The 16,196-nt window shown below is 40.5% G+C and overlaps 1 protein-coding gene across 1 annotated transcript in view; it reads left to right on the top strand.

Annotated features, from left to right (window-relative positions):
* KDSR (3-ketodihydrosphingosine reductase) overlaps positions 1 to 14,227 on the top strand; it is a 48,324-nt gene extending 34,097 nt beyond the window's left edge. Inside the window, exons 8-10 of the mRNA XM_010388803.2 lie at positions 2,843 to 2,926; positions 6,749 to 6,850; positions 9,911 to 14,227. Coding sequence (XP_010387105.1) covers positions 2,843 to 2,926; positions 6,749 to 6,850; positions 9,911 to 10,030 — 306 coding nt within the window. The 3' untranslated portion in view covers positions 10,031 to 14,227. The remainder of the gene's footprint in view (positions 1 to 2,842; positions 2,927 to 6,748; positions 6,851 to 9,910) is intronic.
* Positions 14,228 to 16,196: the final 1,969 nt, after the last annotated feature.

Here is a 16,196-nt window from a genome sequence, read left to right as displayed (position 1 = left end):
GCTGGCTTACATAAAAATTACTTTAGATCTCTTTTCTCTGAATATTTAAAACAGTTTTTTTTTTTTTTTTTTTTTTGAGATGGAGTCTCGCTCTGTCGCCCAGGCTGGAGTGCAGTGGCCGGATCTCAGCGCACTGCAAGCTCCGCCCCCCAGGTTTACGCCATTCTCCTGCCTCAGCCTCCCTAGTAGCTGGGACTACAGGCGCCCGCCACCTCACCCGGCTAGTTTTTTGTATTTTTTTAGTAGAGATGGAGTTTCACCATGTTAGCCAGGCTGGTCTCGATCTCCTGACCTCGTGATCCGCCCGTCTCGGCCTCCCAAAGTGCTGGGATTACAGGCTTGAGCCACCGCGCCCGGCCAACAGTTTTTAAAAATAGCTTCTTATTTCATGGATTTCATATTTTTTCTTGTGTCTAAGGATATTCACTCTGGATGTTTAGCTTTGTTTTTTTGTTGCTGTTTTTTTTGAAAATTTCTTCTACATCTCGTAATATTTATTTCCTCCTACATTCTTTTTCTCTGTTGTTGTTTTTTTTAGGCTTCCTCAAATGTCTGGTGATCCTTGATTGTCCATATTTAAGAGTGAGGCACTAAAATGCCAATTGTAAATCTCTAGTTTCTCAGCTGTTTACTATGGGATGATCAGGAGAGGATGCAGCCACTTCATTAGAAGACTTTCATATGCCAGCATCTGCTCACTTTTCTCATGGTTTGATCAGTTTCCCTAGTGAGGAATCATGTCATCTCCTGCCTTTGGGAGAGTAAGACTTGCTGTCTGTGTTGTGGGAACCAAGCAGGGCAAGAGGGCTGGGGAGCTCACCACCTAAGTGCCAACTTTTGCTTAATTTTTCTGTTTCTGCAAGGTGCCTTATAACTACTCTTAGTGGTGACTGGTGTTCCAGAATTAAGAGTCTGGTTAGTAAACTGCTAATCTTATGTCATTGTAGAGGAGATGATTTGGAGTCTGATGATTTGAGTCTCCATTGCGCTTATCACAACAGGAACTTCTCATAGCACTTATAACAGACATATCTTTTATATAAAATGACTGCCAGTCGTTCTGAGCTGAATATAAGCTTCACACTTTTTCAATGGACTATTCCCTTTGCCTTGACACATAGTAGTTGCTTTTTTGAGCAAATGAATAGGTGAAGTGGGAAGAAAGGAATTAATCAGAACTTACCACCTTGAACTGTGGTTAATTTTAGTTTTATATTTTTTTCTTCTCTTTTATACCAATACTTTGTAAATGTGAAACTCTGCAGCATAAAAATTGGCACTTAAACTCCCTAGATTGTATATTTGTCAAAAGATGTTTGTGATTTAGAAGCTTTTTTTCCCCCTATTCTTTTCTCTTTGGCTCTGCCTTTTTAAAAATTACTGCTATTTCAGAGAAGTAAATTTAAGCCAAATGTCCTGTCTTAGAATAAGCTTTGCAACATTTGGTATGCGGTCTTTTAGTTTGAAGCCAAAGCTGACAAAGGGTGGTGATTTCCCTGTTAAGCTTTGATTCTGATGTTGATTAAGTTGGGTTTTTTTTCCCCTTCAGTAAAATTTTGGGCAGACTTGTTTGGGTAAATACAATTCTACATTGATGTGTAGGCCCTTTAGGGGGCGCCATAGTACTTTAGAATCTTATGTGTATTTAGTGTGGTTATGCCAGCCTGGGGGTCTGGAAGAATGAATAGTGGCACCTTCAAAACAACCTTTCTCTTAATTCAGGTTCATAAGAAATACTTGATCTTTATGAAATACTTTACTTCCTATTTTAAGAAAATATAATCTGGTTTTTGTTTTCTTTAATTCCTTCACGCTCATATGGTAAAGTTTACAGTCTCATGCAGTTTAAGGCTTTCGTTTGACACTTCTAATTGAAATTATTTGACGCTTCTAATTGAAACTATTTTGACACTTCTAAATTGAAACTAATTGAACTAATTGAAATAATTTTTGACCACATATATGCAAGGCATCACAAAGAAAAGCCAAAGATAAATGATTTCTTATAAAACAGGCCCTGCCCACAAGAAACTTAAGAGGTAAAATGCAAATTCACAAGTAGCTATAATGTGTATTAAAGCAGGAATGTTCACAGAAGAAAGAGAGGTTACTGCCAGTTAGGTATTTAGGGAAGGCTTTTTGAGCTAGGTGAGAGTTGAGATGGACCTTTTGAGGAAGAAAAGTCCAAGATTTGGGGTCTGCAGCTCCAGCCTGGTAACTAGCATGCAGCCCATCTAGGGACCACTCAGGGTTGTCTCCTAAGTGGCTCCTTCTCTTTCAGTGTCCTGTGCGTTTGCCTCCTCTGCAGATCCTTTAAGAAGCATCTGTAGTTGTCGAATAGGGGCTGGGTTGCGACTGTCCCTGCCTTGGGCGCCAGGTTCATCCCCAGGGATCAGCCCTCTGCTGGCCTGGGAGTATGGTCAGAATAGAGTTGCTGGCCTTGAGAGCAGGCTTGCTCTGGACATAGGTCTAGCCTCTGCAGAAGCACCGTCACTCAGGTGTCTGGTCGGCACTGAGGTGTCAAAGAGAGGGTCTTTCTGAACTTGTGTCCGGTGATGTGTTCTCGACTATAGCTTTGATGGTCCTCACTGGAGCCAAGACCTCGTATGTCCTCAGAGAATGGCAAAGGTCTCCTTGTCTTGCTTCAGCTACTGGGTAGAATTTTACATAGTAACTAGGTAGACACTGATTTAGAATCCAGATGGGCCTTATTCTAAAAATAGGAATCTGCCCAAAGGTAGAAAATTGGAATTATTTGTAAATCGGGAGGCTGTAAGAATAATTTATTTTGAATGTAATGGGTAATCATGATATTGTTATGTACATTTTTTTCCACTTTTAGCCTTTGGAGACTCGACTTATTTCAGAGACCACATCTGTGTGCAAACCAGAACAGGTGGCCAAACAGATCGTTAAAGATGCCATAGTAAGTAAAATCCTTGTTTTCTGTACTATTTGTGTTTGCAGTACTATATTCCTGAAAAGATATTTGTCCTAGGATTTAACTTTAAAACATCAATTATTAGAATTTTTTAGTCTGTTAGATTCATCAAAACTAATATTGGACTCGACTTTTCTTCTTTTAGACGCTTTATTGACTCCATATTAGTGAGTAGGCTCCTGAAAACTGATCGTATACCTTAACCTTAGGAAAAGGTTTACTAGAAGGATGTCTGGAAACCTGGAAACACCAGTTCTTTAAAAAGAAAATGAGACTTTCCTAGGCAGTGTAAACAATATATACTGTGTCCTTTTTTGTTTTTTGAGATGGTGTCTCACTCTGTCACTCCAGGCTGGAGTGCAGTGGCGCGATCTCGGCTCACTGCAAGCTCCACCACCTGGGTTCACGCCATTCTCCTGCCTCAGCCTCCCAAGTAGCTGGGACTACGGGCACCCGCCACCACACCCGGCTAATTTTTTGTATTTTTAGTAGAGACAGGGTTTCACCGTGGTCTCGATCTCCTGACCCCGTGATCTGCCCACCTCAGCCTCCCAAAGTGCTGGGATTACAGGCGTGAGCCACCATGCCTGGCCACAATTTATACTATGTTCTGTGTACACCTGGCTGCCTTCTCTCCCATTCCTGTTTCCCAGTATCATTTTACCAAAAGTTAGCTAACGAGAAAGTGCCACTAGCCCCGTGGGCCTGTCCTCCTGTCTTCCCTGTTGATATGCTTTTTTATTCAGAATCAAAAATGGTATTTTAAGAAACGATGTGCTGTGTTGTAGAAGAACAGCGTATGTGCCTCATGCTTTTTGACAACATTTCTGTTAATGCAGAAAAATACACATTTATGAGGGATGTCTGTAAACCACAGACCCACACTGAATTTGGAAAATCTTTAGGACCATTGGAATGAGAGGTGTCAGCACATGGTGGACAGCCTTGAAGTAGCATAAATGCTGTCACATTATACTGAACTGAGCAGAATAAGACATAGTGAATTCCGCTGAAATATATACACGTGTGAACAGCTTTGCCCCGAGTCCCTTAAAAGGCCCAGGAAGATGGCACAAGTGGGACTTTATTTTTCCTGCTTATCTCAGGTCAAAGCAAATGCATTTGGTTTTTGTTGTTGTTTTGTTTGTTTGTTTTGAGATGGAGTTTCGCTCTTGTTGCCTTGGCTGGAGTGCAGTGGCATGATCTCGGCTGGCTGCAACCTCTGCCTCCTGGGTTTAAAGTGATTCTCCTGCCTCAACCTTCTGCGTAGCTGGGATTACAGGGGCCCACAACCACACCTGGCTAATTTTTTGTATTTGTAGTAGAAATGGGGCTTCACCATGTTGGCCAGGCTGGTCTCGAACTCCTGATTTCAGGTAATCCACATGCCTCAGCCTCTTGGCCAAAGTGCTGGGATTACAGGCGTGAGCCCCATGCCCGGCCCATTCAGTGTTTTTAATGATGCTAAATAGCTCTTAGTATTTTGGCAGTATTAATTTAGTTTAGTGGTTTTCAAACTTTTCTTCTCTTGACCACTTTATATTTTTACAAATTGTCAACAACCCCAGAGAACTTTCATTTATTTACATGGCTGTATTTATTGATATTTGCCATATTTGAAATGGAAGCTGTTTATAATATTTATTAATTCATTAAAAATAACAAAAATGGCTGGGCGCGGTGACTCATGCCTATAATCCCAGGACTTTGGGAGGCCAAGGCGGGTGGATCACCTGAGGTCAGGAGTTCAAGACCAGCCTGACCAATATGATGAAACTCCCATCTCTACTAAACATACAAAAATTAGCCAGGTGTGGTATAACATGCGCCTGTAATCCCAGCTATTTGGGAGGCTAAGACAGGAGAATTGCTTGAACCCGAGAGGCGGAGGTTGCAGTGTGCCAAGATCGAGCCGTTGTGCTCCAGCCTGGGCAACAAGAGCAAAACTCTGTCTCAAAAAAAAAAAAATATATATATATATATATATATACACATACACACATATACATACTATATAATATAATATATACACATATATATTAAAAAACATATGTATACGTATATATTTTTAAAATGTAAAAATAGATATATGCCCATTGCTTTATAATGTGACTTTTTTTAAACAAAATTTACTACTTTTCAAAACAAAAGTTCAGTGAGGACAGCGGCATTGGTTCACATTTTCACCAGTTGCTTTAAGGTCTGCATTAACAGCTGGATTCAAATAGCTGCTTCTGCATTCCATCTGTTGTAATAATGTTGTTTTGATGGAAGGATATGAAGAAAATCTGGCCTTAGACAGATACGGAGTTGGGAAAGGGAAGACTATTTTACTAGGCTTTTCAGATAATTATGGACATTCTTTTTTATATCAAACTCAAACTCAACAAATGGTAGTTTCTTAAAGGTTAGTTGCGGTATAGAATTGGAAACTACATCAATGAATGTTTTGTACTCTGTTACATTAAATTCCATTGGTCCGTCTTGTACTTTGAATGGATCTTTTAACCATTCATGATTTCGTAACATTATGCATTAGTCATTTGGAAAATATGGGTTGACTGAGTGATCAGAAAAATTGCTTTCATCAATATTACTGCTGATCTTATCATAAAAGTATGCAGCTTACAGTCTCGTGATGGTGGATACTAGTTTTTCCAAATCTTAATTTTTTCTTGAAGGCTCAGATTTTAACATTGATGACACATGTGGCCAGTTGTTTTTCCTGAAGTGACACGCTTGCTTTTTTCGTTTTCTGCACATCTGCCACATACCTAAGTCTGAACAACCATGGATTTCCTGTCAATGGTCTTTCATATAAAAATTATGTTCTCCAGCCAGGCACGGTGGCTCACGCCTGTAATCCCAGCACTTTTGCAGGCCGAGGCAGGTGGATCGCTTGAGCTCAGGGGTTTGAGACCAGCCTGGCCAACATGGTGAAACCCCGTCTCTACTAAAAATACAAAAATTATCCGGGTGTGGTGGCACATGCCTGTAATCCCAGCTACTTGGGAGGCTGAGGCAGGAGAATCGCTTGAACATGGGAGGTGGAGGTTGTAGTGAGCAGAGATCACACCACTGCACTCCAGCCTGGGCCACAGAGTGAGATTCTGTCAAAAATAAATAAATAAAAAATAAAAATGACACTCCATGAAAGAAGTGGCAGTTTAGCCCTCGACGTAAGCAGCTGCATAAGGGCTTTTGTTCCAGGCAGTTGTCCCCCTCTGGAATGCAGTGCCGCGGGAGCGCATTGGGCGTGTTCTCATTTGTCACACAGGGTATTAAGAAGACTTGTCCTCGATGGTTGCCATTTAACAAAATGATGAATTTTGCTGCTTTATCAAGAGGATTTTAAAGCAAAACTGACACTTTTTGATTTTTAAAAGAATTTTAGAACTTGTGTTTTCTTTGTGTATTATTTGTTACTGCGAGTGTGTGTGGTAGTCCCGATGACAATGACTCCTAGTACAGTTTGGCCAGAACGCCGTGGTTTTAGCCCATGTCTGCAGTTTGGCAGAGGCAAAACTGTATTTTCCATACATCACACTGTGGAAAAGAGAATGAATGTCTTAGTGTTATAAGGACAATCATTTGTCCTTGGGGGCCCGCAGGGGTCCGTGGACTCTCTTGTTGAGAACTGCCCATCTGCCAAGGCCCTGCGTCCATTTCTGAGTGCTGCTCAATGCTTTGTGACCGTTTTATCTCACTTAAAGAGAGCAAGCACACTCCACTGTTTCTGATATGTTGGATTGATTTCCGTCCACATTACTAGGATTCCCTTTTTCTCTTCTTCTCCTTCTCTTTTAGCAAGGAAATTTCAACAGTTCCCTTGGCTCAGATGGGTACATGCTCTCGGCCCTGACCTGTGGGATGGCTCCAGTAACTTCTATTACTGAGGGACTCCAGCAGGTAAGCTCTGCCTAGGCTAGCAGTCAGATAGGCCCATGGACAAGAGAAAAACTGCCTTTCATCAAAACTTGATGAGAAGTGATTAAGGGAAAACAGAGTAACTTTATTTAGAGAATGTATTTTTATTGAGCTATCAACTTTTCCTCTTCCTCCACCGGGAATGAGTAAATAGGTTAAAGATATAACTTCAGGAATTTAGACTGGCAAGAAGTCGTCAGTGCTGGGCCTTGCAGATAGAGAAATAAAACACCGTCTCTGCTGTTGAGGTGTTAACCTGGATTTTCACCTAAGAACCAGTGCTCCAATGCGTTTTGAAAAATGGAATGCTCCTAGAGTAAGGGGTGGCCTTGCTTAAAAAGTACTAACATATTAGACTAGAAAACCTTTTCTAGGTGAATCAGGTCACACACAGCTAAATTTGGTGAGATACAAATCATGGATTAAACACAATTGCTGCGCTTATGGGAATTTATTATTTTGTCCAAGATACACAGTTAGTGTTTTATTGGTGTGCTAGGTACTGTACTTGCTCATAGGGAATCAGACGGAAGGCGACCTCTCCAGCTTCAGGGGCTTACAGTCAAGTGGAATGCACTGACCATAAAGGTGATAGTAGTCCAGGCGCCATGGCTCACGCCTGTAATCCCAGCACTTTGGGAGGCTGAGGTGGGTGGATCACTTGAGATCAGGAGTTCGAGACCAGCCTGGCCAACATGGTGAAACTCTGTTTCTACTAAAAAATTAGCTGGGCATGGTGGCGGGCGCCTGTAATCCCAGCTACTCGGGAGGTTGAGGTAGGAGAATTACTTGAACCTGGGAGGTGGAGGTTGCAGTGAGCCGAGGTCACGCCACCGCACTCCAGCCTGGGCTACAAGGGCAAAACTCTGTCTCAAAAAAATAAATAAATAAATAAATAAAAAATAAAAGATGATAGTAGTGTAGTGTAACGTAGTAAGGATTACAATAGAGGGAACGCTCTGGAAAGACAAAGCCATGAGATAGTTGTTAACAAGTACTAAGTTCTGTGCAGTTGACCACATTCAGACTTATGTAAATGACTTAGTTGCTGGTTTTCCTCAGGGTCTTTCCCAAGCCCTCTTTTCTTTTCACTCTGTAATATACCTACTGTCTTGCCATTCTCTTAGAGGTTGACACTGTGTTAGATGTAAGCTCTTTGAGGACGGGGCCCACGCCTCTTGTTTGCCATTGTACACCTAACAGCCAGTGCCTGGCACTTAGTAGGAACTCCAGAATACCTGAGCTGAACGAATGCATGAATTCTTTTATTTTTTAATTTTTGGGCTGGCATGGTGGCTCACACCTGGGGTGTTGTCCCAGACTCCCCTGCTTCTGTCCCTCACATCAGAGATCATTGTCACCCTTGTCACTCTGTTCTTTAGATGCTTCCATTCTCTGCAGTTCTGGCAGTGCTTCTGGAGCCCAGGCCTGGGTTGCCACAGCAGGCCTCCTGCCTGAGTTATACACTTTTTGAGCCAGAGGTTGTAAATGATTCCCATGGGCCTGTAAAGCAGTTTTGTTTGGTCCATCTGGTATGAGTGTGTGTGTTTAAGATTTTAAAATAGTTTTAAAATTAGGTTTTATATAAAAGGTCCAGATTTCAGACTTTTCTTGGAAAATCGGAAAGTTTAGCTGCACAGAGTCTGCATTCTCACCTGGCAGTCATCAGCAAGCACCGGTGGCAGCTGCTCCTGAGGGAGGAGCACAGTCCCTGCAACCACTATGGTCTGCAACCCCCTGCCCAGGCCCCCTGGATGCGTTTGAGTGTACCCTCCCATTTTCCACACCAGTTGTTTCTGAACTGCGACTATACATTGCATGAAAACATTCTGTGGCTCCTTGATACCATCAGGATAAAGCTTTAAAAATTCCATTGCACCTGGGTATGGTGGCTCATGACTATAATCTCAGCACTTTGGGAGGCCGAGTTGGGAGGATTGCTTGAGCTCAGGAGTTTGAGACCAGCCTGGGCAACATAGTGAGACCCTGTCTCTACATAAAAATGTAAAAGAATAAGAAAGCCCGGTGTGGTGGTGTGTACCTATATTCCTAGCATCTGGGAGACTTCTGCTTGAGTCTGGAAGTCTGAAGCTACAGTGAGCTACGATCATATTCCTGCACTCCAGCCTGGGTGACAGAGCAAGACCCTGTCTCTAAAAAGAATTTAAAAATTAAAAAAATTTCCATCGCATGCCATAAGCCACCTGATCTCCTACCCCACTAACCTTTCCAGGCTCTGTTTTTTTCTTTCTTTATCCGTCCTCTTCTTTCTAGAATGTTCTCTATGTCCTGCCAACTTCTAATCTTCCTTCAGGTCTCACCTTAAACATGGTTTCTTCCAGAAGATCCAAGGACAGGGTTCAGTGCTCTGAGGGTGTAGGGAAAAAAACAGTGATTTTTCTATTTTTTTACGCATGGGGGCTCATGCCTATGGTCCCAGCTGCTTGGGAGGATGAGGCAGGAGGATCCCTTGAGTTCGGGAGGTCAAAGCTATAGTGAGCCGTGTTCATGCCACTGCACTCCATCCTGAGCAACAGGATATCAGTAATCACGGCTCTCAACCCTGAGGCAGTAGTTTCAATTTTACTTGTTTTTCCAGCCTGAGAATAAGCTCATTGAGGGCAGGGACTGTGTCTCTCACCACAGTGTTCTCAGCACCTAGTGTAGGGTCTTGCTTTCACGAAGCTCAGAACATAAATCTCAAACCAAAAAAACCTTGATTGTAGTTTGGCTATTCGAGATGCTGGAGTGGATCTTTTTAAGCTATTATAACCCTAAGACTGCGAGCAATACCTATTTTGTTCTGCTTGTGGTTTGAATTTATTAATTGAACAAATATTTTGTTACGTATCTGGGCTGTCCAGCAGTGCAGAGCACAGACATTCTGTTCTCACAGCTTACTGACATTTACAGAGTTTTCATTATATTCATCCTTAGAGCAGACTAGAAGATGTGTCTTAGCAACTATTTATTAGAGACCTAGGTACCTTGAAATAGTCTTGTACCGTTGGATGCACTAAAAGCTCTCTCTTTATCTTGCAGGTGGTCACCATGGGCCTTTTCCGCACTATTGCTTTGTTTTACCTTGGAAGTTTTGATAGCATAGTTCGTCGCTGCATGATGCAGAGAGAAAAATCTGAAATTGCAGACAAAACTGCCTAATTCTTCTCACCCTTTGGAAGAAGACTGTTTCCAAATAATTTGAACAGCTTGCTGCTAAATGGGACCCAATTTTTGGCCTATAGACACTTATATATTGTTTTCAAATGTGTCAGATTGGATCAGTGCTCTTCAGAAATGTGGCTGCAAGCAAGGGGCTAGAAGTTCACCTCCTGACAATATTATTAATACTATGCAAATATGGAATAGGAGACCATTTGATTTTCTAGGCTTTGAGGTAGAGAAGTGAAGGTATGAGAATTAATACCATGTGAACAAGGTAAAGAAGAGGATTCAAGAATGATCATTAAATTGTTTTCTATTTATTCTTTTTTGCCCCCCTAGAGATTAAGTCAGAAATGTACTTTATGGCACATAAAGAAATCTTGAGGACTTCGTTTAAACCTTCCATAAAAAACAATTTTGCGTTTCTAGGGTTTCTTTCTTTTCTTTCTTTCTTTCTTTCTTCCTTTCTTCCTTTCTTCCTTTCTTCCTTTCTTCCTTTCTTTTCTTCCTTTCTTCCTTTCTTTCCTTCCTCCCTCCCTCCCTCCCTCCCTCCCTCCCTCCCTCCCTCCCTCCCTCCCTCCCTCCCTTCCTCCCTTCCTCCCTTCCTCCCTTCCTTCCTTCCTTCCTTCCTTCCTTCCTTGGTGTATTTTATTCAAGATGAGTTGGACCCATTACCAGTGAGTCTGAATGTCACTGACAGCCCTGTGTTGTGCTCAGGACTCACTCTGCTGCTGGTAGAAACGCATGGCTTCTCTCTCTCTTTCATCCCATGAAGCTATGAGGGGGACGGGAGAGGGCAGTGCAATGGGAGCTAAAGAGATATTTTCCAGTAGGAAAAGCAATGCTTTCTTGTCTTCTTTAGACTCAAATGCTTAGGGAACGTTTCATTTCTCATTCATGGGGAAAGGCAGCCTCCTTAAATGTTTTCTGAAGAGCAGTAAAATCTAGAAGCTTAAGAATTTACAGTTCCTTCAATAACCATGATGACCTGAAGTTCACCTATTCCATTTTAGCATCTACTTGTTCTTCCCATCTCTTCCTTTCCAGTTTTGCTTATACTGCTGTAATATTTTTGTAAAAAAAAAAAAAAAAAAAAGGGAAAAAAAGACCAGCTAAAATTTTTGACTTGACTTTTTAACTTAATTCATGAATTAATTAAAACAAATGAAAAAATTTAAAAGTGTGACATTTTTCTCGGAGCATATATGTAGCTTTTAGGAAAGGCTGATGATGGTATAAAATTTACTCATTAAGAAAAAAAGACAAGGCTGATTTTGAAGAGAGTCGCATTTGAAATAAAATGATCATCTGTTCTTTATGTGACTTTCCCACTGAGCCTGCAGACATTATCTTCATACCACGTGCTAAGGAAGCTCACTCATGACTCGTAACTCTGTAGCCTTGGAAACTCTCTTGGCGCCTGAGTGTTGTTTCCAGGTTGTAGGATCTGTGTTCATTAGTGGATTTCGACAGCAAGTGTCTCTGATGAGTTTTAGCCAACGTTCCCCGTTGCATCCGGCTGGTCGCACTCCTCTGACTTGAGGAGAGCTGCCTTCACCTTGATCTTGTAACCCATCTTCCTTGCATATATGATAGCACATTCCAGATCACTTCAGTGAGAAAAGACCTCTGTTTTTGAAGAGGAAACTTTCTTAAATTGTAAAATAAAACTTAAAAAACACAAAAACTCCATACAAAAATTGAAGACCTAAAAATTATTGCAAACCTTTTTTTTTTTTGCTCTTGAGTTTTTGAAGCTCTTGACTTTAAATGACTTAACTTTTTAAAAAAATAAGATGTTTTATGGCTTAACCCATGGTATCTTTTTATTAAGATCTGAGAATAGCATATTTTAAACACTGATAGATACAGAAGAAATTATTATTTAACGTAGTAATTGCTTGGAATGATTTCATTGCAGCTTATAAGGATAGCTTGATGCCAAAATGGTTTCATAAATCTTTCAGTCTCACAGAGCCGAAGTTTGCAGATTATATTGAGTTGCATTGTGCAGCTGCTCAAATGGAATCATAGCTTTTTATAATTTGCAGAAAACAATTGCATTAATGTCTGGATGTTTCTCAGTTTTACTCTTTTCTCATAAATGTTCCTCAAATGTTGGCACTTTCTACTGCTGATCTATATTAGAATCTAGTCCAAGAAGGTGTCTGGTTTAATAACATTAACTAAATAATTATTTCAATATATTTTTTCAAATTATCCTCATAGAACCTGTCGCTTCTAGCGAGATGGTAATCTACCCAAATAAATTTAAGAGAGCCTGTTAGAGCCCCTGTTTTGGGGTAGAAGACAATTGTCCCTATCCCAATTTCCATTGAAATATGAAAGCAGATTTGTAGAGACCATCATGTCACAGAAGAAATTTCCTTGTCAGAGATGTTAAAGGGCTACAGTCCCTTACCAAAAAACTTTGAAATCTAAGTTGGTTTGTGTTTTTCTGAATTTGATACCGTCATTCATTTGGCAGCAAAATCTGACTTGAACTGATGTGAGAGTATTGTACTTTTTTTTTATGCTACTCCATTGTGACTGTTAATTTTCCCTGAAGAAATATCCATGGATTTGATTATCGGTATTCCCCTAGATGCTGTGGAGGTGTTTTGTAATATTCAAAATATGCCCATGTTGCCTTTTTAAAACCCCTAAGGTTATGAATTCTAAAACACATCCAGCGCAAAGGGTTTTGGATAAGGTGTTGTAGGCATTTAAGCAGCCTCACATAGTAGGCTGACTTCATCCGAAACGTAGAAATACTACAAGGCAAACTCTATTTTTTATATTTTTTGGTTCAATGCTTGAACAACTTGTTTTTCTGCTGAGTGAAGGAAAAAAAAAACAAAAAACAAAACCAACCCTGAGTATGATTGTTAGGGAAACTAGTGACTTTGTTTTTAAAGGATCACATTGATTCAACACCTTCTGTTGGACCCAGAAGTGGGTAAATATTACCTATGGCAGTAAACGTTTAATTATAATTCAGTTTAAATGTTGGTTTTCTGTATGTAGCCAAGAACAGCTCATTTTGTGAATTTCAGTTTTTAAGTGGCTGCTTTTTGATTTGGTTGTATTATGTTATAATAATGTATTTGTAAGTATATTAAAAAATTAAAAAACTAACATTCAGCCATAAAACTCCCCAAATATGTTCAAGGACTTCATATTGAAAAATATATAGAAAACAATCTTTATTTCTTTTTACAAAAACAAAATCATGGGAATTATTCTTTTCTATATATTTAGTTATAAATCTTTCTCTGGGCTGGGCGCAGTGGCTCACGCCTGTAATCCCAGCACTTTGGGAGGCTGAAACGGGTGAATCACGAGGTCGGGAGTTCAAGACCAGCCTGGCCAATGTGGTGAAACCCTGTCTCTACTGAAAATACAAAAAATTAGCCAGATGTGGTGGCGGGCGCCTGTAGTCCCAGCTACTCAGGAGGCTGAGGCAGGAGAATCACTTGAACCCAGGAGGCAGAGGTTGCAGTGAGCCAAGATTGCGCCACTGCACTCCAGCCCGGGTGACAGTGCTAGACTGTCTCAAAAAAAAAAAAAAAAAAAAACTTTATCTGGATCTGTTAAACCATATATTACTGATCATTGCAAGTGAAATTTTGAGATATTGTTTCTAGTATTTAGATGATGAAAACATTTTGGTAATACTGTTTCAGTTCAAAGAATTGTATGTCTTTATCTTTCTAGAAGAAAGCAATTATATATATATTTTTTGCTAAATTATATAAACTTTTAATTACATCATGTTCTAATTTAAACATGTATTACTCACTTGAGGCCACTTTTAAATATTCATACTCTTTGACATAAGATGCTTTGTATATTTCTCATTTCTTTTAGTTCTTAGTAAGTCAGCTTTAAAAAGTACCTGCCAACCAGAACCTTCCATATTCTGGACTAAATCTTGTTGTTTGGATTATACTTCAGTGCAGTAACTGTGGATTTGCAATTTTGAAGGGGAGATAGTCGCTATTATATTTTACACTTGCTTGATGTGATAACTCTGAAGCCCTTTTAATTGATAAAAGTGCACATGGCTATTTTGATACACAATAAAAGTTGTGTTTGCTACTTTAGAAGCTTTTGTGGCAGAATTGTAACCTAATTTTCATACCTTGTATTTCTGAATCACAACAACAAAAAAAAATAAATGGGGAACAAGACTTACAGATTTGAAAATTTACTTTTCTAGAAATTTGTGTTTTTTAAGAGACCATTTGGGCAAAACATAAATGTTTTCTATAATGTGATCCTGACTTTGCCTCCTAAGCATTTCACCGGGCCTGATTTTTATCATTATTTAGGTAGTAATAATACTTGTGGAGTTAATACTTAGTATTCTGAGCTCTTGTTTCAAGTATGTTCTGTTTGTGTCACTGTGATGTAGGATATATGAGTAAAAGCTTAAGAAATGTGAATTTAGCAAAATTTCTTAAATAGTTTTCAATACAAATATATTTCTCATACTTGAAACTAAAACCTGATATTCCAACCATGTAATATCTCCTAGATCCTGATGGGCAGCAAATTATATAAGACTGATCTGGTAAAGAACATGCCTTGATATTTATCAGTTCATAAATAGAAAGGTTTTAGAACATTGAGAAGAGATTTCTTGGACATCATAGTTTGCAAGCTTAACCTTTCTTTACATCTGAGCAATTTATATACATAAATGGCATGTGATATTATATCTGTAATTTTTGTTTGGATATTTAAAAGACAAATTGTTTGAGATGGAGTCTCACCCTGTCACCAGGCTGGAGTGCAGTGGCATGATCTCGGCTCACTGCAACCTCCGACTCCCTGGTTCAAGCAATTCTCCTGCCTCAGCCACCCGAGTAGCTAGGATTACAGGCATGCGCCACCACTCGCAGCTAAGTTTTGTATTTTTAGTAGAGACGGGGTTTCACCATGTTGGCCAGGATGGTCCTGAACTCCTGACCTCGTGATCTGCCCGCCTCAGCCTCCCAAAGTGCTGGGATTACAGGCGTGAGCCACTGCACCAGGCCCAAAATTATGTTTTGATTTCTGTTACACTCCTGATTTTATAACTTCCATTTTGCCTCATCCATCATATATTTGTTGGGTACCAATGATGAGCTTGATACCAGGTGCTGGGGATACAATTCTGCATCAACAATTTGTTCCTTCCTCATGGCAATTACATTTCTTGTTTCTTCACCTCCCTTCCTTCATCCCTCGGCTGACTCTGCTATATCCTTACAAGTTTCTTAGATAAAGAGGAACCACTCCCCATTTTCTTCTTTGACTTGGAGCCTCTGAATTTTAGGCTTCAAGTATTTGTACGCTAAGTACTGTTTTAAACTGGAAAGGTTCCAAGGAAAAATATGATCCCTGCCCTCAAATAGTTTATAATCTAGTGAGAAGGACATATGCCAGAGGTTACACTGATCTGAGGATAGCGGCCATTAAGATACTATAACCAACACTGAAAACAGGTGCCAGTCACTTGTGAGTGCTTTACATGTATTAACTCAATGCAATCACAAGCTAACCCCAAGAGTAGTAGTACTATTTATATTTCCATGTTATAAATGAGGGAACAGGCACTGAAAGCTTAAATACTTGGCTCAAGGTCACAGCTACTCAATGGTGAAGCCAGGATGAGAATCTTGAGTCTGAGTTTTAGGCGTCTAGCCCCTGTACTAAACATCTTCTAGCAGCACAGAAGGAATGTTAAGACGGCCCAGGAACAGCAGGGATGGCTTTACAGAGGAGGAAGTTCTTCAGCCAAAACTAGAGAAATGAATTTGCCAGGTGAAAAAGTTGGGTACAGTTCAGGGAGACCAGCAGATGTGCGAAGGCAAAAGGCATGAGACACCTTGGTGTATTCCAGAAACCACAAAAAGTGGATATAAGATTTTTAGGTTTTCGGGCCGGGCGCGGTGGCTCAAGCCTGTAATCCCAGCACTTTGGGAGGCCGAGATGGGCGGATCACGAGGTCAGGAGATCGAGACCATCCTGGCTAACACGGTGAAACCCCGTCTCTACTAAAAAAAATACAAAAAACTAGCCGGGCGAGGTGGCGGGCGCCTGTAGTCCCAGCTACTCGGGAGGCTGAGGCAGGAGAATGGCGTAAACCCGGGAGGCGGAGCTTGCAGTGAGCTGA

Source organism: Rhinopithecus roxellana, chromosome 21 (genome assembly GCF_007565055.1).
Source record: "Rhinopithecus roxellana isolate Shanxi Qingling chromosome 21, ASM756505v1, whole genome shotgun sequence".
NCBI classification, from domain to species: domain Eukaryota; kingdom Metazoa; phylum Chordata; class Mammalia; order Primates; family Cercopithecidae; genus Rhinopithecus; species Rhinopithecus roxellana.
Note: the sequence above shows the minus strand (reverse complement) of the source record. Positions and strands in the feature narration are given on the sequence as shown.